Source organism: Vicugna pacos, chromosome 28, assembly GCF_048564905.1.
Source record: "Vicugna pacos chromosome 28, VicPac4, whole genome shotgun sequence".
In the NCBI taxonomy this organism is placed as follows: domain Eukaryota; kingdom Metazoa; phylum Chordata; class Mammalia; order Artiodactyla; family Camelidae; genus Vicugna; species Vicugna pacos.
In genome coordinates this window covers 9,444,268-9,467,291 of record NC_133014.1, presented here as the reverse complement: position 1 = coordinate 9,467,291, position 23,024 = coordinate 9,444,268, and the positions used below count along the sequence as shown (strand labels likewise).

The 23,024-nt window shown below is 44.6% G+C and overlaps 1 protein-coding gene and 1 long non-coding RNA gene across 3 annotated transcripts in view; both read left to right on the top strand.

Annotated features, from left to right (window-relative positions):
* Nucleotides 1-20,731, top strand: part of LOC116276533 (uncharacterized) — a 51,238-nt gene extending 30,507 nt beyond the window's left edge. The window contains exons 1-5 of one of the 2 annotated variants that reach the window (XM_015238814.3): nucleotides 9,968-10,178; nucleotides 10,766-10,863; nucleotides 13,834-13,939; nucleotides 14,422-14,508; nucleotides 16,251-20,731. In XM_015238814.3, the coding sequence (XP_015094300.2) occupies nucleotides 10,148-10,178; nucleotides 10,766-10,863; nucleotides 13,834-13,939; nucleotides 14,422-14,508; nucleotides 16,251-17,494 (1,566 nt within the window). In that variant the 5' untranslated portion in view covers nucleotides 9,968-10,147 and the 3' untranslated portion in view covers nucleotides 17,495-20,731. Of the gene's footprint in view, nucleotides 1-9,967; nucleotides 10,179-10,765; nucleotides 10,864-13,833; nucleotides 13,940-14,421; nucleotides 14,509-16,250 lie in introns of those variants that run through there. The other variant, XM_072951442.1, reaches the window with a different exon arrangement.
* On the top strand, nucleotides 1,412-6,046 carry LOC116285915 (uncharacterized). The gene is made up of 3 exons (XR_012065161.1): nucleotides 1,412-3,380; nucleotides 3,522-3,779; nucleotides 4,333-6,046. It is a non-coding gene; the product is annotated as an uncharacterized lncRNA (long non-coding RNA).
* Nucleotides 20,732-23,024: the final 2,293 nt, after the last annotated feature.

Here is a 23,024-nt window from a genome sequence, read left to right as displayed (position 1 = left end):
TTTTAATTGATACCTCTCAATTCAGCATGGATTAATGGAGACCTTAAATTTTGAGGTTTTAGCTTCACCAAATGGCCATTGGTAGGATCAAATCTTGGAGTCAGAAGTTAGTTAAACTGGAAGCATGCCAGCATTCTTAAGGTTTAAGACCAAGAATATCTGAGGCAGTGCAGCCAAGGTGTTCCATGTGAGTGTAGAGAATGAATTAATTTGAATATATTGAGCTTGAGATGCTTGTGAACTATCCAAACATGTAGGAATGTTCTGTAGACAGACAAACTGAAAACAGTGATCTTAGGTATAAAGGTGATATCTGAAACCACGTGAATGGAAGGAAACTGCTCATGGAGAAGGTGTAGTGTAGGAAGAGACTAGGGTCTCGGGGAACACCAAGATTTAAAGGGGCATGAAGAGAGGAAGAGCCCATGAAAGCAGAGTGAACAGAACAGGATGGAGAGGCAAGAGAAACACCAAGTGAGTGCGATGTCACAGAATTTAAAAGACTCAAGAAAGAGAATAGTCAAAAAGCATTTAATGTTGCCCAAAAAGCATTCAGTATTGCCAAGTGGTCAAAAAGGACAAAGAGTCTATTGACATTTGTTGGTAACTTGGATGGTGGCACCAAAGCCATACTGGAATGAATTAGTTAAGGAATGAATGGGAAGTGGGAGGTAAAAATAGCAAGTGTCCGCAATGCTGAGTAGTTTGGCTTCGATAAGGAGAGAGGGAGAATGGCAGTTGGAGGGGGATATGAGACTAAGGGAAGAATTCTTCAAAAATGTTAGAGACGTGAATATTTATCAGGATTCTTTAAGTATAGGTAACAAAATACTTCCCCAGCTTGCTAAAGTTTAAGAGTTGCGTTATTGACAGTTACGATTGCAACGCCCAGATTTATTGTTTCAATTAGAGAGGGCAGAAAGAACGGACGTGAAAAAAGGCAAAGTTGTAGATTTGATTACGGACAAGCATGAAAATTCTCCCTGATGCTTCTTCCTCACGTGAGGGAGAAGATTAGCAGGTACCTGAGGGGAATAGAAAAGGTTTAAAAACATCCTTCTGGAGAACTGTATAGAAAGCTGCCTAGGAAACAGAGCCAACCGCGGTAGGGCAGCGAGTCCAGCGAGGGCAGGCAAACAGGGCTATGAGGCTGCTTTGGCTCTTTAATCGTCGGCTTGCCTCCATTTTTACTATAAGTGAGGAGGTTCCACCTTTTAAATGATTCACTGGAATACCCCGTGGGTACCTAGGGGGCGGGGCGTCTGCAGTGGGCGTGGCCTTGGTGTCTCCCCTTACCCTCGAGGCCTTCTGGGAATCGTAGTTTTCAGGGCGCGTGTTGCGCAGGCGCTTTGCGGTCTTTGAGCCATACGGGGCCGCAGCGAGCCGGTTGGCCCCCAAGGTGAGGGTTTAGGACTGGGTGTGGTAGGAGAGGCTGCTGGGGGAGGGACGTGTTGAGGAAGGGGAGGGGAGGTAGGGAAGGATGCTTAGCGCCACCGCGTGAGGTCGGAACGGAAATGAGGTAGTGTTGAACTCCCCTTGGCCGCTGCTCCCCGGGCTAACCTTGAACCAGTCCGCTGCACACAGGGGAGGAGGCGCCAGCTGCGAGCCCAGCACCACTCAGGGTGAAGACGTGGCTGCGAGGTGAAATGAGATCAGGATAGCCTGGCCTCCAGAGTGTTAGATGACGTGCTTTGGGGTGCCCAGGCCGCGCTCGGCTGTGCTCATCCCCGGGGTGGGATGGCGCGTTTCCTCCCCTAGCCTTCCTGACCGAAGCTCGCTGTGCCGCCCTTCCGCAGCTAACCCGACCTAGGGCCTCGGACACCTAGATTGAACCGACTCTGCTGAATCCTGCTGATCCATCTTTCCCGGAAAGCACCTCAGATTGTTCATTTCTCTGGGTTCCCTGGGCCTGGCCCAGGGTCTCAACGCCTTCCACCTGGCCTGTTGCAGCTGCGCAAAGACGCTCCCTCTTCTAAGCTTCAGTTCCGCTTTCCAAACCAACCAGAGTTTCTTGCAAAACTTGGTATTTCAATTAGTCCGCAATTATTTCTTGAGTACCAGATATGTGGAAGTAGCTTTCCTGCAATGAGGAAAGCAGGATTTGGCTCCCAAGAGACATCATCGACTTGGAAAGATAAAACAAAAACATAAATAACTATAGTATCAGATAGTATATATTAGGCGATTGAGGCAGAATCTGAGAGTTCAAGGAAGATAACGACCCTGACTCTTTACTTCATGATGTGGATTCATTTGGTAGAGGAGTGGAAATGAGATTCTTAAGACTGATGCCCACTTTTTGGTTCTGTGAGCCATGTTGGATGCTGTGTTCTTCTGTGTATCCCCAGGACCTCAAAAGAACTCTTAAGAAGAGAGATCTTGGTAGCAGAACATGAACAATGAAGCTTCAAGTGAGGGAACTGGGAGGTTTTGCTACCTGCCTTAGGTCCCTGGGTTGCAACTTAAAGGAACCTAGCTCAAAGTAGTATCAGGGGGATTCATTTCGAGGATACTTGTGGGTCTTGGAACCCAAGGAGAAGACTGCAGGTGTGTCTGTAAACTTGAACCAGGGGCCAGAAGAAATTCAGGACCTTCTTGTAACCCTTTGCCTCTACTTACGTATATACTGATGTTTGATATTTTCTTGTTACTGCCAACTGGCTTTCCTGCTCTCGGATGGCATGACAAAATGTGGCTGTTGAGGGCTCCTAAGTTTTCTTGCCCTCAAGTGGAACTTCATGAGAAGAGACTGACCTTTTCTTTTTTGTGTAATTTCTTTTTTTTTTTAATTGACATATACTCAGTTTACAATGTTATGTCAGTTTCTGGTGTACAGCATAATGTGTCAGTCATACATGTACATACATATGTTCCTTTTCATATTTTTCACTAAAGGTTACTATAAGATATTGAATATAGTTCCCTGTGTTATACAGTAGAAACTTGTTTGTCTATTTTATATATAGTGGTTAGTATCTGCAAATCTCAAACTCTTGATTTATTCCTTCCTACCCCCATTCCCTCCTGGTAATCATAAGTTTGTTTTCTATGTCTGTGAGAGACTGACCTCTTCTTGGTTCTACTTCAAAATTCCAGGAGGAGGACTGTAATTGCGTCAGATGCCAGTCAGCTTTGTCCAGAAAGTGGAGTCATTTTTTATTAATGTGCAGTTGTAGGAAGAGATTTCCTTGGAAAGTGTGATGTGCGGTTGGCAGAGCTCAAGAGACAGAATAATAGCTGCCTGTCACTCACCTTGAAATACTGCTCCTAGGACAGCTACTTTCTCTAGAGCAGTAGGTCTGGCCTGGCTGTCATTCCTGTCTCCGCCAATTCTGGCACAGAGTTGTGGCACATTCATAATATCCATCCCCTGGGAAAGGGTGAGTTTACTTCCAGATTTGCTTCGCTCTTAGAAGGGTATTGGGAGTCAGGGCTGTCTCACACCTAATTGTTAAGTAGAGATTTTCAGCCTGGGTCACACACCTGCAAAATGGGGTTGTTCTTCATGTTTCCTTGTCTAGTTCTGCCATCTCTGGTCCCAGCCTTTTCCAAGAGAACACCGATGAGGAGAGAATGGCAGCTGTGCCCCTAACAGCCGCATGGCAGGTGAATTGGACTGACTTCAATCTGAAGCTTCCCTGCCAGCCAGACAGTGAATGCCTTGGAGACGGGCCTCATCTGGTGGAAGATGGCCTCCGCAGAGAATACTCACACGTACCCTGTCTGGCTCCGGATTCTCTCCTTCCGCACCACGCAGCCCAGCTGCAGGGACCTTCCTTGTGAGTGGCCCTTCATCAAGCCTTGGCGACCGGCCCCCTTGTGAGTTTGTAATGGTTGGGGAGCGGAGGGTTGAGGCAGCTCTGTCCTGAGCAATGTGCCTGGTGGTTCAGGGGGTGCTTAAAATTTCATGATAATGTAAACACCCTGAATCCTCTGGTCTGGACAGGATGTAACTTCCTTTTAAAGAAGTGCTGTATCTTTGAACCCATTTCTCCAGTTTCAGTTCTTCAGAGGATCCTGTTACAACTTCACTCATCATGGGTCTTCCCTTGGCTTGAGAACCAGTTGCTCACACTGAAATCTCATGGGTCCACAAATGTTAGAGCTGGAAGGGACTTAAAAAATTATTTAACTCTGTCATTTTATAGTTTAAAAAACTGAGGCTATGTAACAGTGCCCCTGAAATTTGGAGGCTCTGTCATGAATATGATGACATGAGGCCATAACCAAGAGTTTCAGGACTTAGGTCACAGACCTGTACCTCTTTCTTCAAATACCTGGTCCCCTTGACATCATCAAAACCATTTCTTTTCCATTCCATTTCTCTTCCAGTGCTGTATGTAGTCTTTCCTCCTCCTCGGTGACACATAAAAGAAGACCCATAAGTGAGGAAGAATATGTTTGTCTTTTCAGAAGTCGATCAAGTTTAAGGATGTGGCTATGAAGTTCTCAAGGGATGAGTGAAAGCAGTTGGTTCCTACTCAAAGGGCCCTTTACAGGGAAGTGATGCTGGAGAACTATCACGGTTTTGTTTCTTTGGGTGAGCAGGACTTTCCTTAGTGACTCAGAACCTGCATGTGTGTGTGTGTATGTGTGTGTGTAAAGAGTGTGGCTCTTCCTTTCTGCCTGAGGCAAAATTGTACATCTTTGGACAGATCCCCGAAAGGGTAAAGAATAGTTTGTGAGTTTATAGGCTTTTTGTTGTTTGTTTGTTTGTGTTTAACTAGTGATGCATTAGTACAGGGATTTGGTTGATGCCTCAAGGAGCTGCTCTGAAAATATATTGCTGATCAAAGAAGGAGTGAAATCCTATCTCCTCACCAGGAGGTAAAGAACAGGTTCCTGTTGATGTCAAAACTCATTCAAGGCGAGAGGGTATAGCTCAAGTGGTAGAGCACATGCTTAGCATGCACAAGGTCCTGGGTTCAATCCCCAGTACCTCCTCCAAATATAAATAAGTAAATAAACCTAATTAACTGCCCTTCATAAAACAAAGAAGTAAAATGGAAAACTGATTCAAAAAACCTTGAAATATAGTCATGAAGAACAGTGAAGGAGAAGTAGCGTATAGAGAGCACGCAGAATCCTGCAGGAAAGGGAACCACCAGACAGTTTTTAAAACAACAAAGGAAGGCTGAGATAATGCCAGGGCTCTCTAGACCACAGCAACGGACCAAGAACAGCAAGAATAACAGGACGTTTGAACAGCATTAAGGAAGGCTGCCGAGTCCAAGCAGCCAAGTCCAGAAATTTCTAAGGCCAGGGGCCAGAAAGTGCAGCAAAATGTCCAAGGATGTGGCTGTCATGTCAGTGAAGCCTCATTTTGCAGCCTGAGGGGCACCCCGGGCCAAGAGGAAATGGCCCTTTTAATTTGCATAAAGTCTATAGGATAAAGGAAGACTTAACTGAGATCCTAGCTTTAAGTAAAAAGTTGTATTATGTAAAACTGAAAATGTGTACCCTCTCTTCTGGGAATTGTCCTAAGGGGGAAAAAAGTCAGATAAATGTTCATCTCAGTTTTGCTTAAAATTGTGAAAAAAAAATATACATACTTCATAATAGGCATTTAGCTAAATGAATTACTGTATATCCATAATGGGCTACAGTGTAATATGGGCCTTGACACTGCTGGTTTTTATAGAGTTAGAAAGATGGAAATGATACATTGTTAAATGATAAAAGCAGGATACAAAATCATCAGAACTTAGTACATTTCTAAATATATCTATATGCACAGAAAAAGTCTGGAAGAATGTGCACCAAAACGTTACCCCTCATTGTCTTTGACTGCTAGGCTCGCAGGTGATTTTTCCTTTTCTCTTTTTTGTGTATCTCAGTTGTCTACAATGAATATGGAATATTTTAAAATATTTTTAAAATGACAAAAAAGATGATGAAACACATTTTTAAGTGCATAAAGTGGTTAACTTAGTGTTAATGTGTATTTCCTAAGTTAGCTGATGGGTTCTTAGGTGTTTGTTTTAGTCTTTATGCCTTCTGTATGTCTTAAATATTTAATAATGCATTAAAAACTAAATATAGAAAATCAAGGCTCTATCCACGTCACTACTTAAAATTTTTAAAAGCCATCTGCATAGTTCCCTTTTCCTCCCTAGAGGGCAAGGAGCTGTTACTAAACCCTGAGACAGCTAGGAATTTCCATCCCAAACGGCCATTTCTCCTTTTGTTCTTTGTGAGCAGGACTTCTAGTTCCTAAACCTGACGTGATTTTCCAGTTGAAGAGAGGTGAAGGGCCGTGGAAACTTGATTTTCAGGAAGCTGAAGAGAGAGGAAGCCCAGGGGGTGCCGCTCTAGGTACGCGTGAACCGGGCAGGTGGGACTTCGCCGGATGGTTCACTGAGAGTCCGCTCCCTGAGGTCTCGCAGGCCCGTGGAGAGGGTCCCTACCATACCAGGCCTTTGCCTGGAAAGCCTGTCCCCCAGATAGACACATGGCTTTCTCATCACCTTTCTCAAGTTCTTGCTCTAATGTCCCACCTTCTCAGTCGGGCCTGCCCTGAGCACCCTAATAAGTAAAACTGAACTCCACCCATCCTTTTCCGCTCCCTGGCCCCTCACTCCCCAGCTCTCTTCCCAGCTCCATCTTCCTAACATACTATATCTTTACTTCTTTATTTTATTTTTGTCTGTCCAATTAAAATGTAAACTCCACGAGAGACCTTTGTTTTATGCTTTTTGCTGTCTCCCCAGCGTCTGGAACAGAACCTGGTACGTAGCACACACTCGGATATTTATCAGAGGAGTGACTCAGTGGAGCTGTGCGTAGCAGGGCCCTTCGCCTTGGTTCTTCTTGGGGGAGCTGGTTGAGACCTATCTTTATTTCAACTCTGCTAACATTTTCTTATCTTTCCTGCTTGTCCTGTAGCGCATCTCCCTCCTCTTCCTCTAAAACACCGTTCAGCCGTCCTGGACAGCTCACTTTCTCAGGTGGTAGCCTCCCTCCCTGCTTATCCTCTGCCATTTACCCTCATGGACACGTAACAAACTGCCCAGCCATTTCTCTGCTTCTTTGTGTCTCTCCTGTTGTTCTGCGTATGTATCTCTTCCTGAAATGCTCCTCTCTTGGCTGTTCACATGGTTAACTTGTCTTTTAGATCTCAGCTTAAATGTCACTTCTAGATGACCATTTTTTAAATTTAAAAAAATGTGTTTTTCTTTGGAGGGGGGAGGTAATTAGGTTTTATTTATTTAAGTGGAAGCACTGGGGATTGAACCCCGGCATGCACTCTACCACTTGAGCTACCCCTCCACTCCCTAGATGTTCTTATGGGTCCTTCCAAGGAAGCCTCCACTCCAACTCCTAATCATTATTTCCTTCACTGTACTTATCACCATCTGTTATATTTTGTTTGCTTATTTATTCTTTGTCTTCTGTCTAGTAGAATATAAGCATCATGATGGCAGGGACCGTGGCTGTCCTGTTTATTAGAATCCCAGTGACTTTTATTGTCACTTAGGCACCTAGTGAATATCTATGAACGAATAACTGAAACTTGTTTAGTGGGCTAACCCACCTTTCATTTTTAGTATTTTTTCTTTTGCCATTTTTCAGCCTCTCTGATGGTTTTCTTTTGAGGAGCTACCAATAAACCAGGCAGTATTTTTCATTCATTCTTTTCTTAACATATACAATGTTTTCTTTTTCCCTGGCACTAACCCAGTTATATCTCTGTTTTCTATTTGTCTTAGACCAGAAGGCTAGACTGGAGAGCCAGGACTCAACTCAAAGGCAGGATGTTTCTAAAAGAGTAACAATAGGAAATCTGAGTACTCTGAGCAGCAGAGTGCCCAATTATATCTCTCTGCCTCTCTTGCAGTGAAGTATGGCTAATCAAGCCAATGAAATACTGATGTATCAGTTATCAGGCCAATGGTATATTGATATAATTGGAATTCGTTGGCTAGGACTTCTGGAAGGGCACCATAAGAGAGGCACACCCAGGCCGATAACTGTCCTATCACGGTGGTGCGGGCTCACAGGCTCTGGAAGGGAAGTGGAGCCAATGGCTGAGGGTATGAGCAGAGGCCCAGAGGTAATGACCAGGCACAAGACTCACACTTGACTTACTCCTTTTGCCAGTTTACTCCAAGCCTGATTTCCTGTCTGCCTTCCTCTCTGGCTCCCTGAGACCTTTACCACCTCTCTCTTCTGTTGAATCTCAAACCTCCGTTTGCCACCCAAACCCTTCCTTTTCTTTCCAGTTTTTCCCTCTTCCATGGTGATTAATGGATTCCTCATTTACCTCTCTTAACATCAATTTTCACGTCAAAGTTAATGGCCTTTGATGGCACTGTAGCATCCTGAGGAAGGCAGGGATGCTTTCCTGGCAGGATGTTGTGGCAAACACAAAGACAGACTATAAGGAAGCAGAGGCTCTCACTAAATTTAGGAAAAACTCAAGGACAATCTATCCTTAAGAGATAATGCGGACTCAACTGTGGGTTTTTAATCCCAAGGTATTCCAACTACACTCTACCGCTTTACGACACCAATTTATGTGTTTGGGCCACCTGCTAGTGTCCATTCTTAAGTTGGGCCTATGCAAATAAAATCAGGGTTATGAATGAAGTCCAAGTTTTCTAAAAGCACACAAATGAAGTCAAGAAAAGCAATGAGGGCCATATTAGTTTCAGACACTTATACCTTCTCTGCAAGTACAGAGGATATTCTGATTCAGTTATTGATCATCTAAGTACCAGTAAATACCCTGGGGATACTCTGCCCTGTGGAGCTTTAACTCTGGGTGTATGTGTGTTGGGAGACACCCAATAAACAAAAGTAATAACCATATGTTAGAAAGAAAGAAGCACTATGGAATAATGAAGAAGTGTGGGCAGAGAAGGCTTCACTGGGAAGTTGAACAAAAGCTTGGAGGACGTGAGAGAGCAGGCGTGTGGACGTCTGGGGAAGGATACCCAGGCAGATGAGCAAGCACAAAAATTCCATAGTGGAAGCATGCTTCACCTAAAGAGTGACGAAGATGCCACTGTGGCTGCAGCAGAACAAATGAGGGGAAAGTAGTAGGAGATGAGATCAGAGGGCTAGAGGGTGTAGATTATGAAGATTTTGAGGGGGGCTTTGTGGGCCAATGGAAAGACTTTGGCTTTTGTTCTGAGACAGGGGTACAGTTGTGTTGAGAATAGAATGAGAAGTGAGAGCAGTCAGCAGGCAATGGGCCGCGGAGACGCAGTAGAGGGGAAGCGACCGGGTGGGGGTGAGCACCCTTTGGGATGCAGGCGCCTCCCCTCCGAGGGAGCACAGCAGACAGACAGGAATCCGGGTGGGTCGGGGCGCCGCGCTCTGCCAGCTAGTTGCCCAGGGTGAATTTCCCGGTAAGACTGGGTTTGGCGCGGCCAAGCATGTCTTCCGGGGCTGGAGCCCAGAGCAGGCACCGAGGAAGGCGCAGCCCTTTGGGTGTCCAGTAAGAAGCTCTCTAAGGGGCCGACCTCTCCGGAAGACCAGCACCGCCGCGCGCGGTTGCGGAGACACGTCCGGGCGCAGAAGGCCGCCTGGCCCGTGCCCCGCGGGGTCCTCTGGGAAGCGGCGTCCGGTGACGCGACCGCGACCGCACCCCGCGGAGGATTCTGGGAGCTGTAGTTCAGCCGCGAGCTCGGAGCGGCGCGACTCGGCCCGGCAGGCTCCTAGATGCCTTTGTCGCCGGCAGGGCTTCCTTTGTGTCGTTCGTGAGGTCGAGCCTGGGGTCGAGGAGGGCTGAGCGCGTGTCCTTCTGAGTCTGAGTAGCCGGAAGGAGGGCGGGGGTGGGGGGTCCTGTGTCGGGGAGCGAGACTGCCCTGAGAGGGTAGCACTCGCGTTCAGGGCCTCTGGGTGGACCCGAGCGGTGGATCCCCGGGCCCCTCGCGCGTTCACCGCGCCCTTCTCCCGCCGCAGTCGTCACCTGCGCCGGCGGGGAGGGAGTCGCTATGGAGACTGGGGGCAAAGGTGAGAATTTCGGAGGGATGCGGCCCCTGCTGGAGACAAAAAAGGAGAAAGGCTGCCCTCTGGCTGGGGCAGGCTCAGGAAGGACGAGCATCACGTCTTCTCTGGGAGAGAGCCCTTTCCTACCAGTTAGTCTCACGTTGCGGTTTAAGGGGAGCCCGCTACCTGCATTGCCCTGCTGAGCTTTGGAATGATGCCTCCCTTGCCCCCTAAATCAACAGGTCTGACAATTTGGCTTTTCGTAATGATTTTCTTTTGTTCTCACAGGAACCCCATAAGACAATTATGGGGGAAGCAGACTACCGAATAGGCCCATTTGGCGGATGGGGAAAGTGAGGATTCGGGAATTCACAGGATTTGTTTAGAGTCCTGCATTTCCCCCCAACAAGACCCATTGCTTTTCTGAGCAAGCCAGTGTTGAATCTGAAAAGCCAGTGTTCAAAAAGAATTTAACTAAGTCTTTCATCCTGTGAGCCTGGAATAGAACAGGAGTAACCCACTGAGGCATAATTTGACATATGGGGGCTTTGAGATTATTTTGACTGTCACTCAGCAGATGAGAGATAGAAATACGTATTTAATTTAAGTGTCCAGGATCTCGTAGCAGAGTTCTACTGGAGCTTAAGGGTGGAGTAGGAGGAACCTGAGGCAGCCATCCATGATCACAATTGTCTTGATTCAGAGATATTTTGGGATTGTCCCTTGGTTCCCTGTGTTGACTCTTAAGTGACAAGTCACTATGTATGGCAGTTTCTGTGAGTTTACTGCAAGTAAGAGTAATCACAGTGGCTCCTGTTTCCACTTATAGGGTCACTTTCTGAGGACCTTCAGAAAAGTGACCTTCCCCATGCTGGAAACCCAAAAGAAAAGGGCCTCACCACTGTGCTGCTGACCCCTGCATCCCAGGTGGGTTTGCTTTTCTTCTGTTTTTCTGTTCTCGGAACATGAATATGGTTTCTTGTATTGTTATGGGTTTGCTCAACCTTGATTCCTAGACCTCTGACTTCAGCCCGATAAAATGATGAGTGGTGAACCTGACAGTAATTGCTCCTCACTTATGCAGACCTTTCCCTCCCAGCATTGGTTCTCAATCCACTTAGTGCTATATGCACACTTACCAGCCCTTCAGTACTGTAATTGACCTCCTGGTGAGATGCAAAGGAATATAAGCCAGTTGGCTCTCCCTTGTAAAGTTTACTGAGGAGATAAGATACAGATAAGTAAAATAGTTAAATGGCAAGAAGAAACATATATATTTTTTAAATACAGAAATTACTGGTACAGACAAGTCATAAAAAGCCCTAGAAGAGTTTTTCCATCCTCTAGAGTATTTGGAGGGGAAAATGCTGGGTTAAAAGCTGCACTTTGAAAACCAAGAGAGAGTAGGTGGTTGGAAAATAGAATACAGGAGTGTTCTAAGAGAAAAAACAACTTTGCAAAAAAGTCTCCAAGTGATGAGAGAGTCGGAGGTCTTCAGGGGGAATGGGTGCCACTGTGGAGTGAGCCAGAGTGTGATGAGGGAAGCGTAGGTGTGTTGTAGCCAGACCACGGGAAAATCCACACGGAGTCTTATTCCAAAGGCACATAAGGCCCCATGAAAGTTTTTAGAGGCCCAGCAAGACGAATCATGCCCTGACTGATTGATGAGAGAAGGTTAGTCACGATGATTCTGTAGGACTGGCCTAGGAAACTGAGAGGTTTTCAGACCCCATGGCAAAGGCACTGGGAGTGCTCGTCAACCTCAGGCCTGCCTGACAGCACACAGGTACCGACAAGCCACGTAAAATGCTGGGAGAAAACAAGTTCCAATTCTGATCTAAATTTGTAGATCCCTTTCAAAGGGGATACGGGAGAGAAGGTCAGTGGCATCTGCTGGACAGCGTGTGACTGGTCTGCCTGTGCCCTCCAGCCCCAGCGCACACACTGAGCAGCAGCTCTGTGAATGGGTTTGATTGCTGAGGTTTTTCTCAGAACTACAGTCTGAAAGGAACTGCTGGATAATCTGTTACTGCTGCACTGTTTGTTAAAAAAAAAAAAAAAAGGAGACTACAAATTATATTGCTTGTGTTGAAACTCCTGAGGCATGTGGCCTTAAGGGACCATAACTTAAATAAAAGGGGTAGTAATTTCATACTTCAAGTATTAAACAAAGTTAAATTATTTTGAGTAGAGGATTTTCAGAGTAGGTAGTTCTTTTATTTTATTAAGTGGATTATTTTACCTTTTGTTTTTGGAGGATATATATCATATATATACACACATATATATCATATACCATATATGTGTGTGTGTATATATATGATATATATTAAATACTTGAATGCAGAATATAAACAAAATTAACCATTATATGTAAATACATCTTTGGGGGGCTATGGCAAAAGTCGGGGTTCAAAGAGCCATGGCTGGTTCATTTACTGGCATACCAGGGACTGGTCTATTTTAATATGTCTCCATTAAATTGAAGTTGTACAGAAAAAAATTTTTTATAAATTTAGAAAAATGATTAGACATTAATCAGCAGTAAACAGATTCAGCTATAGATTCAAAGGAGCATTACCCACTCTACTTACTCCCTCTATCTACATTTTAGTGCACAGTCTAAATTTTGTGCCTGTCATTCAGATCAGGGTTAGGCCAAAGGAAACACTCCTGCAATGTTTTCAATGTTCTGTACACTTATGCTTCCCTCCCACCTGTGTTCCCATGAACACTTTTATAGAGCACTCCATTTAAACTTGTTTCTGCCAATTCTTATTCAAGTATTCCTTACTTCGTTTGTCTCTTTGACAAATATTTACAATGTTCCAGCTCTGAACCAGCAACTAGGGCTGCTTCACTGAGTAAACTTAGACCTGGCCTCTGCTCTCTCTGGAGGTTAACGTCTAATGGGGCAGACAAACGTTAATCACGAAGTCCCCTCAAAGTGTGCGTAACCTGAGAGAAGGGAAGGAACATGGTGCTACAGTCCAGAGGGTCAGGGAAAGCTTCCCTGAGGAGGTAACACCTGAGCTGAGATCTGAAGTGTGATTAAAACAGCTGAAAGGACGGGGCAAGCGGAGAACATTGAGGAACAGGAAGTAGCACATGTGAAGGGGCAGAAGGGAGTGTGGCACACATTCCAAGCAGCTGAAAGACAGTTACCAGCTGGAGCACAGAGAATGCAGGAGGAGTAGTGTTCAGTGGGGTAGGGAGTAGGTGGGGGGTGGGTCAGACCAATCAGGGCCATTATGAAAAATGGCAAGAACACCGGGAACTTTCATAGTAATTGGACTTGAAATGCTGTTTTACAAATCAATCTATATACTGTGACATGCATAGGAAACTTCCTAATTTTTGATATACATTAGACTGATTTTATTCACGAAGGAAAACTAGAGAGAGAAGTAATTCATATTTTCCTAGGCAACTTTGTACTTACTAGAGGCCACACCCAGATCCAGAGCAGAGAATGGTGCTGGGAGAAAATACTTAGTGCAGAGAAGGATTTCTTGAACCCCTTTTATTTTAAAACCATACCACAAAGAAAATACTTAATTCATAATTATATTTTCTCTACTTTCCCGTGTCTAAAGAGTAAGGATATCTATAGTTCTATAACTTGTCAGTGCGTAAACTAGTAACTTGGTACTTGCAGATTTACACTGAAGTTTTCCTTCCCACAGCAGATTACACGCGGTTCTGATGCGTGGAGGTAAGGAGCATCTGAGGCTACAAATGCGCCAGAGGGTCTTAGTTGGAAGGGAAGTTAGAGGTCATTTTGTCTAACCTTCCTGCCTTTCCTGTCTTCCTTCTCTTGTGCCGACAGTTTGAGTCCATCCCAGCACCTTCCGGAAGGAGGTCCCTGGGTGAGCACTGATGTGTTTCGTTTTTCAGGAGTCCTTGATGATCAGGGATATGGCTGAGGCTCTCACCCAGTGGGGGCAGCTGAACCCTCCTCAGGGAGATGTGCCTGAGAAGCATAGGAATCTGGTCTTGCTGGGTAAGGATGGGTCCCCGCCCCCTGTGAATTTACCCAGTGTGGTACCTTTGCTTCCTCAGTTCCTAGGAGCCCTGAGGTGCTTAGATTCAAAGATTTTTAATCCCTGTGTAAGGTCTGAGAACAGGCAATTTCTGCTCTTCTTGTTTCTAAATATAGGTTTAACACTCCTGGAGTTAGAAATGGACACCTTTTTAAAATTGAATTTGCCAAGGTCATAGCATCCTTCTTCCCTACTCCCTGACCAAGGATGTTGAGACAAAGTTCTAGTGGAAGCACCTCTTAATAAATGGGTGCTTATTTTAATAGAGAGAGGAAAAAAAAGTGATTCAATTGTTCTGAACTCAAATGGACCCCATATCAGTCTTCCTACGTTCTTCAGAGAAATTCAGAGCCAACCTCTCTCTCTTATACTGTCTTCCCCTGCAACCAAGGAGCTGACACTGGACCCTTTACCAGACTCCTTTTTCTTTCCCCATGAACAGGGCTGCCAATTTCCAAGCCTGATGTAATCTCTCAGTTGGAGTGTGGGGAGGAGCTGGAGAGAGAAGTCTCAAAAGCAACTAGTCCAGGTGAGTGATTGTTGGAAACAGTGAACGTAAAACCCAGATGGTCCGTGGAAGAGCATCTTTGAAATGCTTGATTTTGCTAGACCCCTGGAAGGGTTAAAGTGAACTGTAGATCTGTTATAAAGTCATAATGTTATTTTTTAGAAAGTAAATACTTTCTACCCTTTCAGACTAATTCTTTTTCCCAAATAAGGTGAAATAAAACCAACATTTAACGTTTGTTAGTAATTTGCCTGGGTGCAAGGCTCTAAACTAGGCTTTTTCATATATGTTATTTTATCTCGGCAGGATAGTGTGACTTTTTGTCTCAGACCAATGACTATGAATTCATTTCTGAGTCTTCACTTCCCTTCCTCTTTGTCTAAGCAGAGGCAGCATAGCATAGTGGTTAAGAATGTAGACTTCGCAATCATTCTTAGGTTCAAAAGCCAATCTCAGCTACTTACTAACTCTGTGACCTTCAGCAGGTGAGTTAGCCTCCCTATGGCTCACATTCCCCAGCTGTGAAATGCGGATAATGATAGCGCTTACCTCATAGGGTTGTTGTGAGGATAAAATGACATAATCCGAGAGAAATGCTTAGAACAGTACCTGGCTATCTGGTAAGCAAAGGAGAGCTAATGATGAAGTCCTGCTAACTTTTCTTTCAGAAAATGTCGTGGATTTGAGCCTGTTACTTCTGTCCAACTGGATACTGCACTAGACTATGAGCTAATTTTACTTTCTTTAGTCTTATCCTCGTCCACTTAAGACAGCGTAACACTGCCGGATTCCCCACAGAGAGCTGTTCACTGTGCCAGTTCTGTGTTTCTCTGTCTTCAGGACCTTTGTTGGTGTACCTGCCCCTGCCTAGTCATTTTACCTTCTCTGTCCATCTTGAACCCTTAACACCAGGTAGGCAAGGCTCTGACTATCCTCCACTAAGCATACGTTCTCTGCAAATGTTTGGGGCTTCCCCTTAGCTAAAAGTCCATTTGCCTTTAATCTATTTCTACCTGTTTGTCCTGGAAATCCCAGTCGCTTCTGATTATGATAAACATTGTATTGTCTTGATCTATTTCATGGAGAGTCATGGTGGGAATAGATATTAATGACCATTTAAGCCTGGAATATTTAAACATTTCAAGCAGTACAATTTCTTCCCCAAATCTTACCAGGAAGCCTAGAATTCAGGGGCAGGTGTCGTGACAAGTTGGGGACCAATCTGAGCATGTGGCCATTTGACCTTCCCCTCCCCACACACTACTCTTTTTTTTTTTTAACTTGGCTCTGTTTTACTGTTTCTAATTTGTTGAGTGTGAAGCGATCAGAGATTGTCAGTTGCTTTTTAATTACTAACTGAATTTGTAAATCTGGACCACCTCGAATGCTAGCTTCTAGGATTTGTGTCTCACTTGGGGACAGTGGAACCAACAGATTTTGATGTAAGAGGTATGGTTTTAAAAGGTTGGTCTGTTAGCAGTGATTGGGACACAGTGGACCAGGAGTGGATTGGTGGCATGATCGGCTAATGATGGTCATTGTCAAGGCATGAAGAAGCGAGACTCTGGTGAGGTGGTGACACCAGGCGATCCCTGGGAGACCCGTCACTGATCCCAGTCGTGTCTCCACCAGACCCTCCTGTTTCTCATCTATTAGTCACTTTATGTGCATTATTTTGTTTGTTCGTTTCATTATTTCCCTACCACAGCAGTCATTTTCCTCGCAGTATAGGAAACGATACATTGGAGTTGTGTTTCTTTCAGACTGGGAGACAAGACCAGAAAGCACGGCACTCACCCCAGAGCAGGACAGTTCTGAGGAAGACTCAGCCCCTGGGGTGTTAACTGAAAGATTTCCAAAGGAAGGTTCCAGTGAAGGTGAGGATTCTTCAGAGAGTCAGCAAGAAAACCACGAGAAACTCTTAATACAAGAGGTTGCCCCTCAGAAGAAACCTGGGGAGAGAAGTTACCAGCGTGATGGATTTGGAAGAAATTTCAGTCGGAGGTCATCACTTGTTCAGCAGCAAGGGGAGAGACTACATCGTTGGGATTCATTTAAAAAGAACTTGAAACAAAATTCAGATCTAACGAGGCATGAGAAAATTTGTGCAGGGAAGAAACCCTGGAAGTGTAATGAGTGTGAGAAGGCCTTTAGCTACTACTCAGCTTTTGTCTTGCACCAGAGGATTCACACAGGAGAAAAACCCTATGAATGTAACGAATGTGGTAAAGCCTTTAGCCAGAGCATACACCTCACCCTACACCAGAGAATTCACACGGGAGAGAAACCTTACAAATGTCACGAATGTGGGAAAGCCTTCAGTCACCGCTCAGCCCTTATTCGGCATCATATAATCCACACTGGGGAGAAACCCTATGAATGCAATGAATGTGGGAAGGCCTTTAATCAGAGTTCGTACCTCACCCAGCACCAGCGAATTCATACAGGAGAGAAACCTTATGAGTGTAATGAGTGTGGGAAGGCCTTCAGCCAAAGCACGTTCCTTACCCAGCATCAGGTCATTCACACTGGAGAGAAACCCTACAAGTGTAACGAATGCGGGAAGGCGTTCAGTGATCGTTCAGGCCTCATTCAGCACCAGAGAACTCACACTGGAGAGAGGCCTTATGAGTGTCACGAATGTGGGAAAGCCTTTGGTTACTGTTCAGCCCTGACTCAGCACCAGAGGACTCACACTGGGGAGAAACCCTACAAATGCAGTGATTGTGCCAAAGCCTTCAGTGACCGCTCAGCCCTCATTCGTCATCAGAGGACACACACTGGAGAGAAACCATACAAGTGTAAGGACTGTGGAAAAGCTTTCAGCCAGAGCTCGTCGCTTACAAAGCACCAGAAAACTCACACTGGAGAAAAACCCTACAAGTGTAAGGAATGTGGGAGAGCTTTCAGCCAGAGTTCGTCCCTTTCTCAACATCAGAAAACTCATGCTAGAGGGAAGACCAAGGAGTATGGAAAAGTCTTTAGTGACCATTCAGCCTTCGGCTAGCAAAAGAGAATTCATACTGCATAAAGACCATGTAAATCTAGTACATTCCGAACATATTTATTGAACAATGACTATCCACACTGTGAGGGCGAGAAAGGAATTTAAGACTGTTACAAAAAAAGATACCAATTGATAAGTCACTGTTGATATGGGACATAGCTTACCTAGAGTGTGAAAGAATGGTTTTACATTTTTTTTTAATGTCCTAATAGAGGACACTGAATTTCCCTGGGGAGAAGGGAAAATTATTTCCAACACCCTATTGTGTATGTAAACTGCATAGTCCTTGGGAAGGAGATAGGATATGCCACGATAGAGGAATGTTAGCTGGGCTGGGTGGTCTCAGAATGTTAAGGGGCTAAATACTTAAAAGGATAAATGGTTCTTTTAGGGAAGTTGCCAGGGTAGAAATAAGAGGTTGATGATTCACAGTGAGTTTATCCAGCGGTGAGAGCGGTGGCAGAAGGGAAGTTATCTTTAGTCTTAAATACAAGAGCATTTAGGAGGTAGATAGAAAGGGTAGAGAAAAAAGAGCTGGGGAGATGAACTCAAGAAATGTGGATTAAAATAACTACCCATATGAATACAACCAGGAAAAATACGTCAGACTTGTTGGTCAGTTGCAGTGTTTCCACCTTGAAGCCAAGGAATGTTGGCCTGGCAGCCCACTTCTGCACTTCTGGTCTTTCAGACCTTACTTTTTGAGAAGTACTGAGAATCACATTAACTCCAGGGGTCAAGACTGAAGGCCTAGACAGGGCGACTACAGAAAGGACCTCTGATGTTTTCAACCTGCTTTAAGCTGAGAATGTGCTTATTGACAAAGCTTTACCTCAGTTGTGTGTCATTTGGACCTTAAGACTTTTTCATACCATCACTGAATTTAGTTGTAGAGCTGAACTGACACGGCATATTAGATAGTGAAAAACATGAAAAGACTTTGGCATCCTTACTTTTCACCAGTTTACTCTTGGATAGAGGGAGGTGATGTCGTTAAACATAATTTGTTTTTCCCTGAAACTTTGAAGGTTATTTTTGCAAACATTTTTGACTACTGTGTTTTTAGTTTTTACAAGTTTGACTGTGATGTCTTAGTGTGCATTTCTTTGAGTTTATCCTGTTTTCCCAGCTTCTTGAATCTTTTAAATTTATGTCTTTTGCCAAATTGGGGGGATTCTTGGCCGCAATTTCTTTGAATATATTTTGAGCCCCCACCCCCCCCTCTCCTTCCTGAACACCAGATTTCACTGGATTTCACAAATGTTAGACTGTTGACTGTAGTCTCCTGGGTTCTTGAGGGTCTGTTTATTTATTTTTCAGTGTATTTTTCTCTTAGTCTGCTTGGGTTTCCCTAACAAAATACCACCGATTGGGTGATTCAAACAACAGAAACTAATTTCTCACAGTTCTGGAGGCTAGAAGTCCAAGATCAAGGTGTCGACTTTGGTCTCTGGTGAGGGCTCTCTTCCTGGCTTGCAGATGGCTGCTTTCTTGCCATGTCCTCACATGGCCTTTCCTTGCTGCATGCGTGTGAAAAGAGAAAGAAAGCTCTCTCTCCCCCTCTTCTTACGAAGAAGAAGGAGATTCCTATCCAGTTAGGAATCCAGCCTTATGACCTCATTGAACCTTAATTAACTCCAAAAACTCTACCTCCAAATTCAGCCTAACTGGAAGTTAGCACTTCAACATACGAATTTTGGTGGAATACAATTTAGTGTTTAGCCTCTGGTCCCCCCAAATTTATGTTCTCATGTACAAAATACGTTCACTCCATCCCAACAACCCCCAAAGTCTTAACTCATTCCAGCATCAGCTCTAAAGTCCAAAGTCTCATCTAAACATCACATAACTCAGATATGAGTGAGACTCAAAGATTCTCCTGAGGCAAAATTCTTGTCCATCTGTGAACCTGTGAAACCAGACGTGTCATGTGCTTCCAAAGGGAAGAAATAGGGAAGAAGGAAGGGGTGATGCGTCCCAAGCGAGCCCAAAACCTAGCAAGGCAAACTGTGAGGCAAACTGCGTGAGGTCTTAAGGTTCTTTGGCTTGATGCCCCACCTTCCAGACCCACTGGTGCAGCAGACCCTCCAGAAGGCTCCCCTGGGCAGCCCTGCCTCCAAACTGGTTGGAAGCTGTCTGGCCTGTTGAAACTGAGGTGATGCCCCCATCCTTTGCAATCAAAGGCAGGCTAAAGATCTTTGAACTGACTTCAGAGTCATTCTTCCTTTTCTTGAAGCTGAATAAGCTCCCCCAGCTGGCCCTGCAGGGGCCAAGAAGTCCAGCAGTCTTCCTTCATTTGTCTGGTTTTTCTGTCCCCTTTAGTCCCAGCTGGTGGTGCTTCTGCTGGTGTAGTCCCATTTCTCTTCCTGGCTTCTGCTGAGAACAGCTGCTTAAATCTGAGACACACCCTGATCTCTTGATCAAAATGAATCAAAATCAGCCACACCCGCAGTGTTCTCTCCAGAGCAAGCTTTTTCATGGTTTGCAATGTGGACAGAATTTTCTAAATCTCCAAGTTCTAGTTCCTTTTTGTTTAGTAGTTCCTTCCTCAATTTATCTCTCGCCTCTCAAGTTTTGCTGTAAGCAGTTAGGAGGACCCAAGCTGTGCCCTCAGTACTTTGCCTGGAACTCTGCTGGATATCCATTTTCACTACTCGCAGGTTCTGCCTTCCACCGAACACTGGAACACAGTTGAGCCACCTTCTTTGCTGCTTTACAACAAGCATTCCCTTTCTTCAGTTTCCAATAATGTGTTCTTCATTTCCATCTGAGACCTCACCAGAATGCTTTTTAATATCCACATTTCTAGTACACACTTCAAAACTTCCAACCTCTACGCATTACCCTGTTCCAAAGCTGCTTCCACATTTTTAGGTATTAGAACAGCATCACACTTACAGGTACCAAAATCTGTCTTAATCTGTTTGGATTCTAAAACAAAATACAGGCAGATCTTGTTTTATTGCATTTCACTTTATTGTGCTTTGTAGGTATTGTGTGTCTGTGTTTTAACAAATTCAAGGTTTGTGGCAACCCTGTGTTGAGCACTTCTGTTGGTGCCATTTTTCCAATAGCATTTGCTCACTTCATGTCTCTGTGTCATATTTTGGTAATTCTCTCAATATTTCAAACTTTTTCATTATTATTTTATTTTTTATGGAGATCTGTGATCAGTGACCACTACAACTCGCTAAAGGTTAGCATCTTTTAGCAATAAAGTATTTTTAAATTAAGGTATATATGTTCTTTTTTAAGACATAATACCATTGCACACTTAAGAGACTACAGTATAGTGTAAAGATAACTTTTCTACCCACTGGGAAACCAGAAAATGTATGTGACTCGTTGTTGCGCTATTCGATTTATTGTGGTTGTCTGGAACTGAACCTCCAGTATCGCCAAGGTGTGCCTGTACCACAGACGGGGTGGCTTAAAAACAGAAATGTAATTCTCACAGTTCTGGAGGCTGGGAAGCCAAGTCAAGGTGCAGCCAAGCTGGTTTCTGGTAAGAGCTCTCTTCCCGGCTTTCAGAGGGCCGCCTTCTTGCTGTGTCCTCAAAGCCTCTCGGGACATGGGTATAGAGAGAGAATTCTCTCTTCCTCTGCTTAGAATTCTACCAATCTTATCCGATTAAGACCCTCTACTTGCAACCTCATTTAACCTGATTACTCCTAAAAGCCCTACCTCTGAATTCAGTTACATTGGGGTTAGGACTTCAGCATATGAATTTGGGGGACAGTTCAGTTCACAGCGATTTTCTCTTTGTTCCGATTGGGTATTTTCTGTTGTTCTGTCTTGAAGTTCACTGATTCCTCTGTCCCTTCCGTTCTGCTGTTTGAGCCCATTACTGGGTTTTATTTCAGTTATTGTGTTTTTTGATGGCATCAGATTCTCTGTGTATTCTGTTCCTCTGCTGAGACTTTCTATTTTTAAAATTTGTATCACGCATGTTTGTAATTGCTCAGTGGGGCTTTGTTCTAATGACGGTTTTAAAAGTCCTTGTCAGGTGATTCTTACATCTGTGCCATGTCAGTGTTGGCATCCGTGAATCATCTTCTCACTCAGGTGCAGATTTTCCTGGTTCTTGGTGTGATGAGGGATTTTCAGTTGAAATCTAGACATTTTGCATATTATGATGCTCTGAATTCTGCTTGTAGCTTCTGTTTGGGCAGGATTCCTCTGACACTGCCCTGGCGGAGAAGGGGTTGGAGGGACACTCCCTCATCACAAGTCGGTGTTGGAAGTCCAGGTCCATCATTGGCCTCTACTGACATGTGGGACAGGGGTCCTCAGTACTGCTGGGCTGGGGTGGGGAGTCCCAGCTCCCCATGTGGCCTCCGCTGACACCACACCGGTGAGGAATAGGAGCAATGTCTTGTCCCTGAGTGGGGTAGGAAGCCTCGCCTCCCTACATGGTCCCCAGTGATGCTGCTGGAATGGGATGTGGGGAGGGATTGGCTTTGAAAATCCCCCACTTGACCTTCTCTGACCCCACTGGGGGTGCGGGACATCAAGGAGCCTTGTTACAGCCCGGTGAGGGTGGACATTTAGGCTCCCAACTTGGCCTTTGGTGGTGTGGATAAGACCAGTGTTTTCCCATGGCCTTTGGTTGGAGTAGGGTCATTACTGTCTAAAAATTTTCTGTCTTGCTAGGCTGTTCTTTACCTAGTCCTTTGGCAAGAAAGAGCAGACTTTCCTTGGGCTTTTTGTTGGTGGTGGTGTTTCTGGATTACCTGCTCGGTCTAAGACAAATGAGGCAAAAAGAAATGGAAGGAATCAGTGCAGCGTCATGCTTCAGGCCCCAAGGTCCACAGCCAGTCTGTATTCTCTCCATCTTTTAGAATCTTCTCATGTTGTTTTCTAAAGCGTGCCCAGGGTTTTTATCTGTATAAAGAGAACTAGGGAAAGTCACTGCGCCGCCTTTCCCATGACATCCTCCCATCTGACACTGAAATGTTGGGTCAAGTTGTGTTAGAAGTTTGTGGCTTACACAGGTCATTTGTAACCAGGTAGGTACCCAGAGGGATGCTCACTGTTCCCCGGAGATATGTTGCCAAGTTGGTGGGTAGAAGCTACGAGGCTGCACGCTTCATCTAGCTTTGAAGGAACTGTAGTTTTTAAACTGAGGAAACACCAGTATTTAATTGTAGGCTACACATTTGAGAAAGAAGCATAGATATGACTTAGAATATAAACTATGGGGTTAAACGTGGTTATTTGTATCTTTTCCCCAAGAGCATGTGAGTATCACGGGAGAATTAGATTCAGAATTTTGGTGGGTTTCTTCCTATTATGTATTATCTATATGTAGATATCTGTTCATTTTAATTTTGGGTTTTTTTGTTTGGGGAGGGGAGGTAATTAGGTTTATTTATTTGTTTTAATGGAGGAACTGGGGATTGAACCCAGGACATTGTGCAGGCTAAGCTTGGGCTCTACCACTGAGCTATACCCTCCCCCATTTAATTTGATATATAACACAGAATATCATAGAGGGCCAACAAAATAAAGAGGGAAAATAATTGGGATC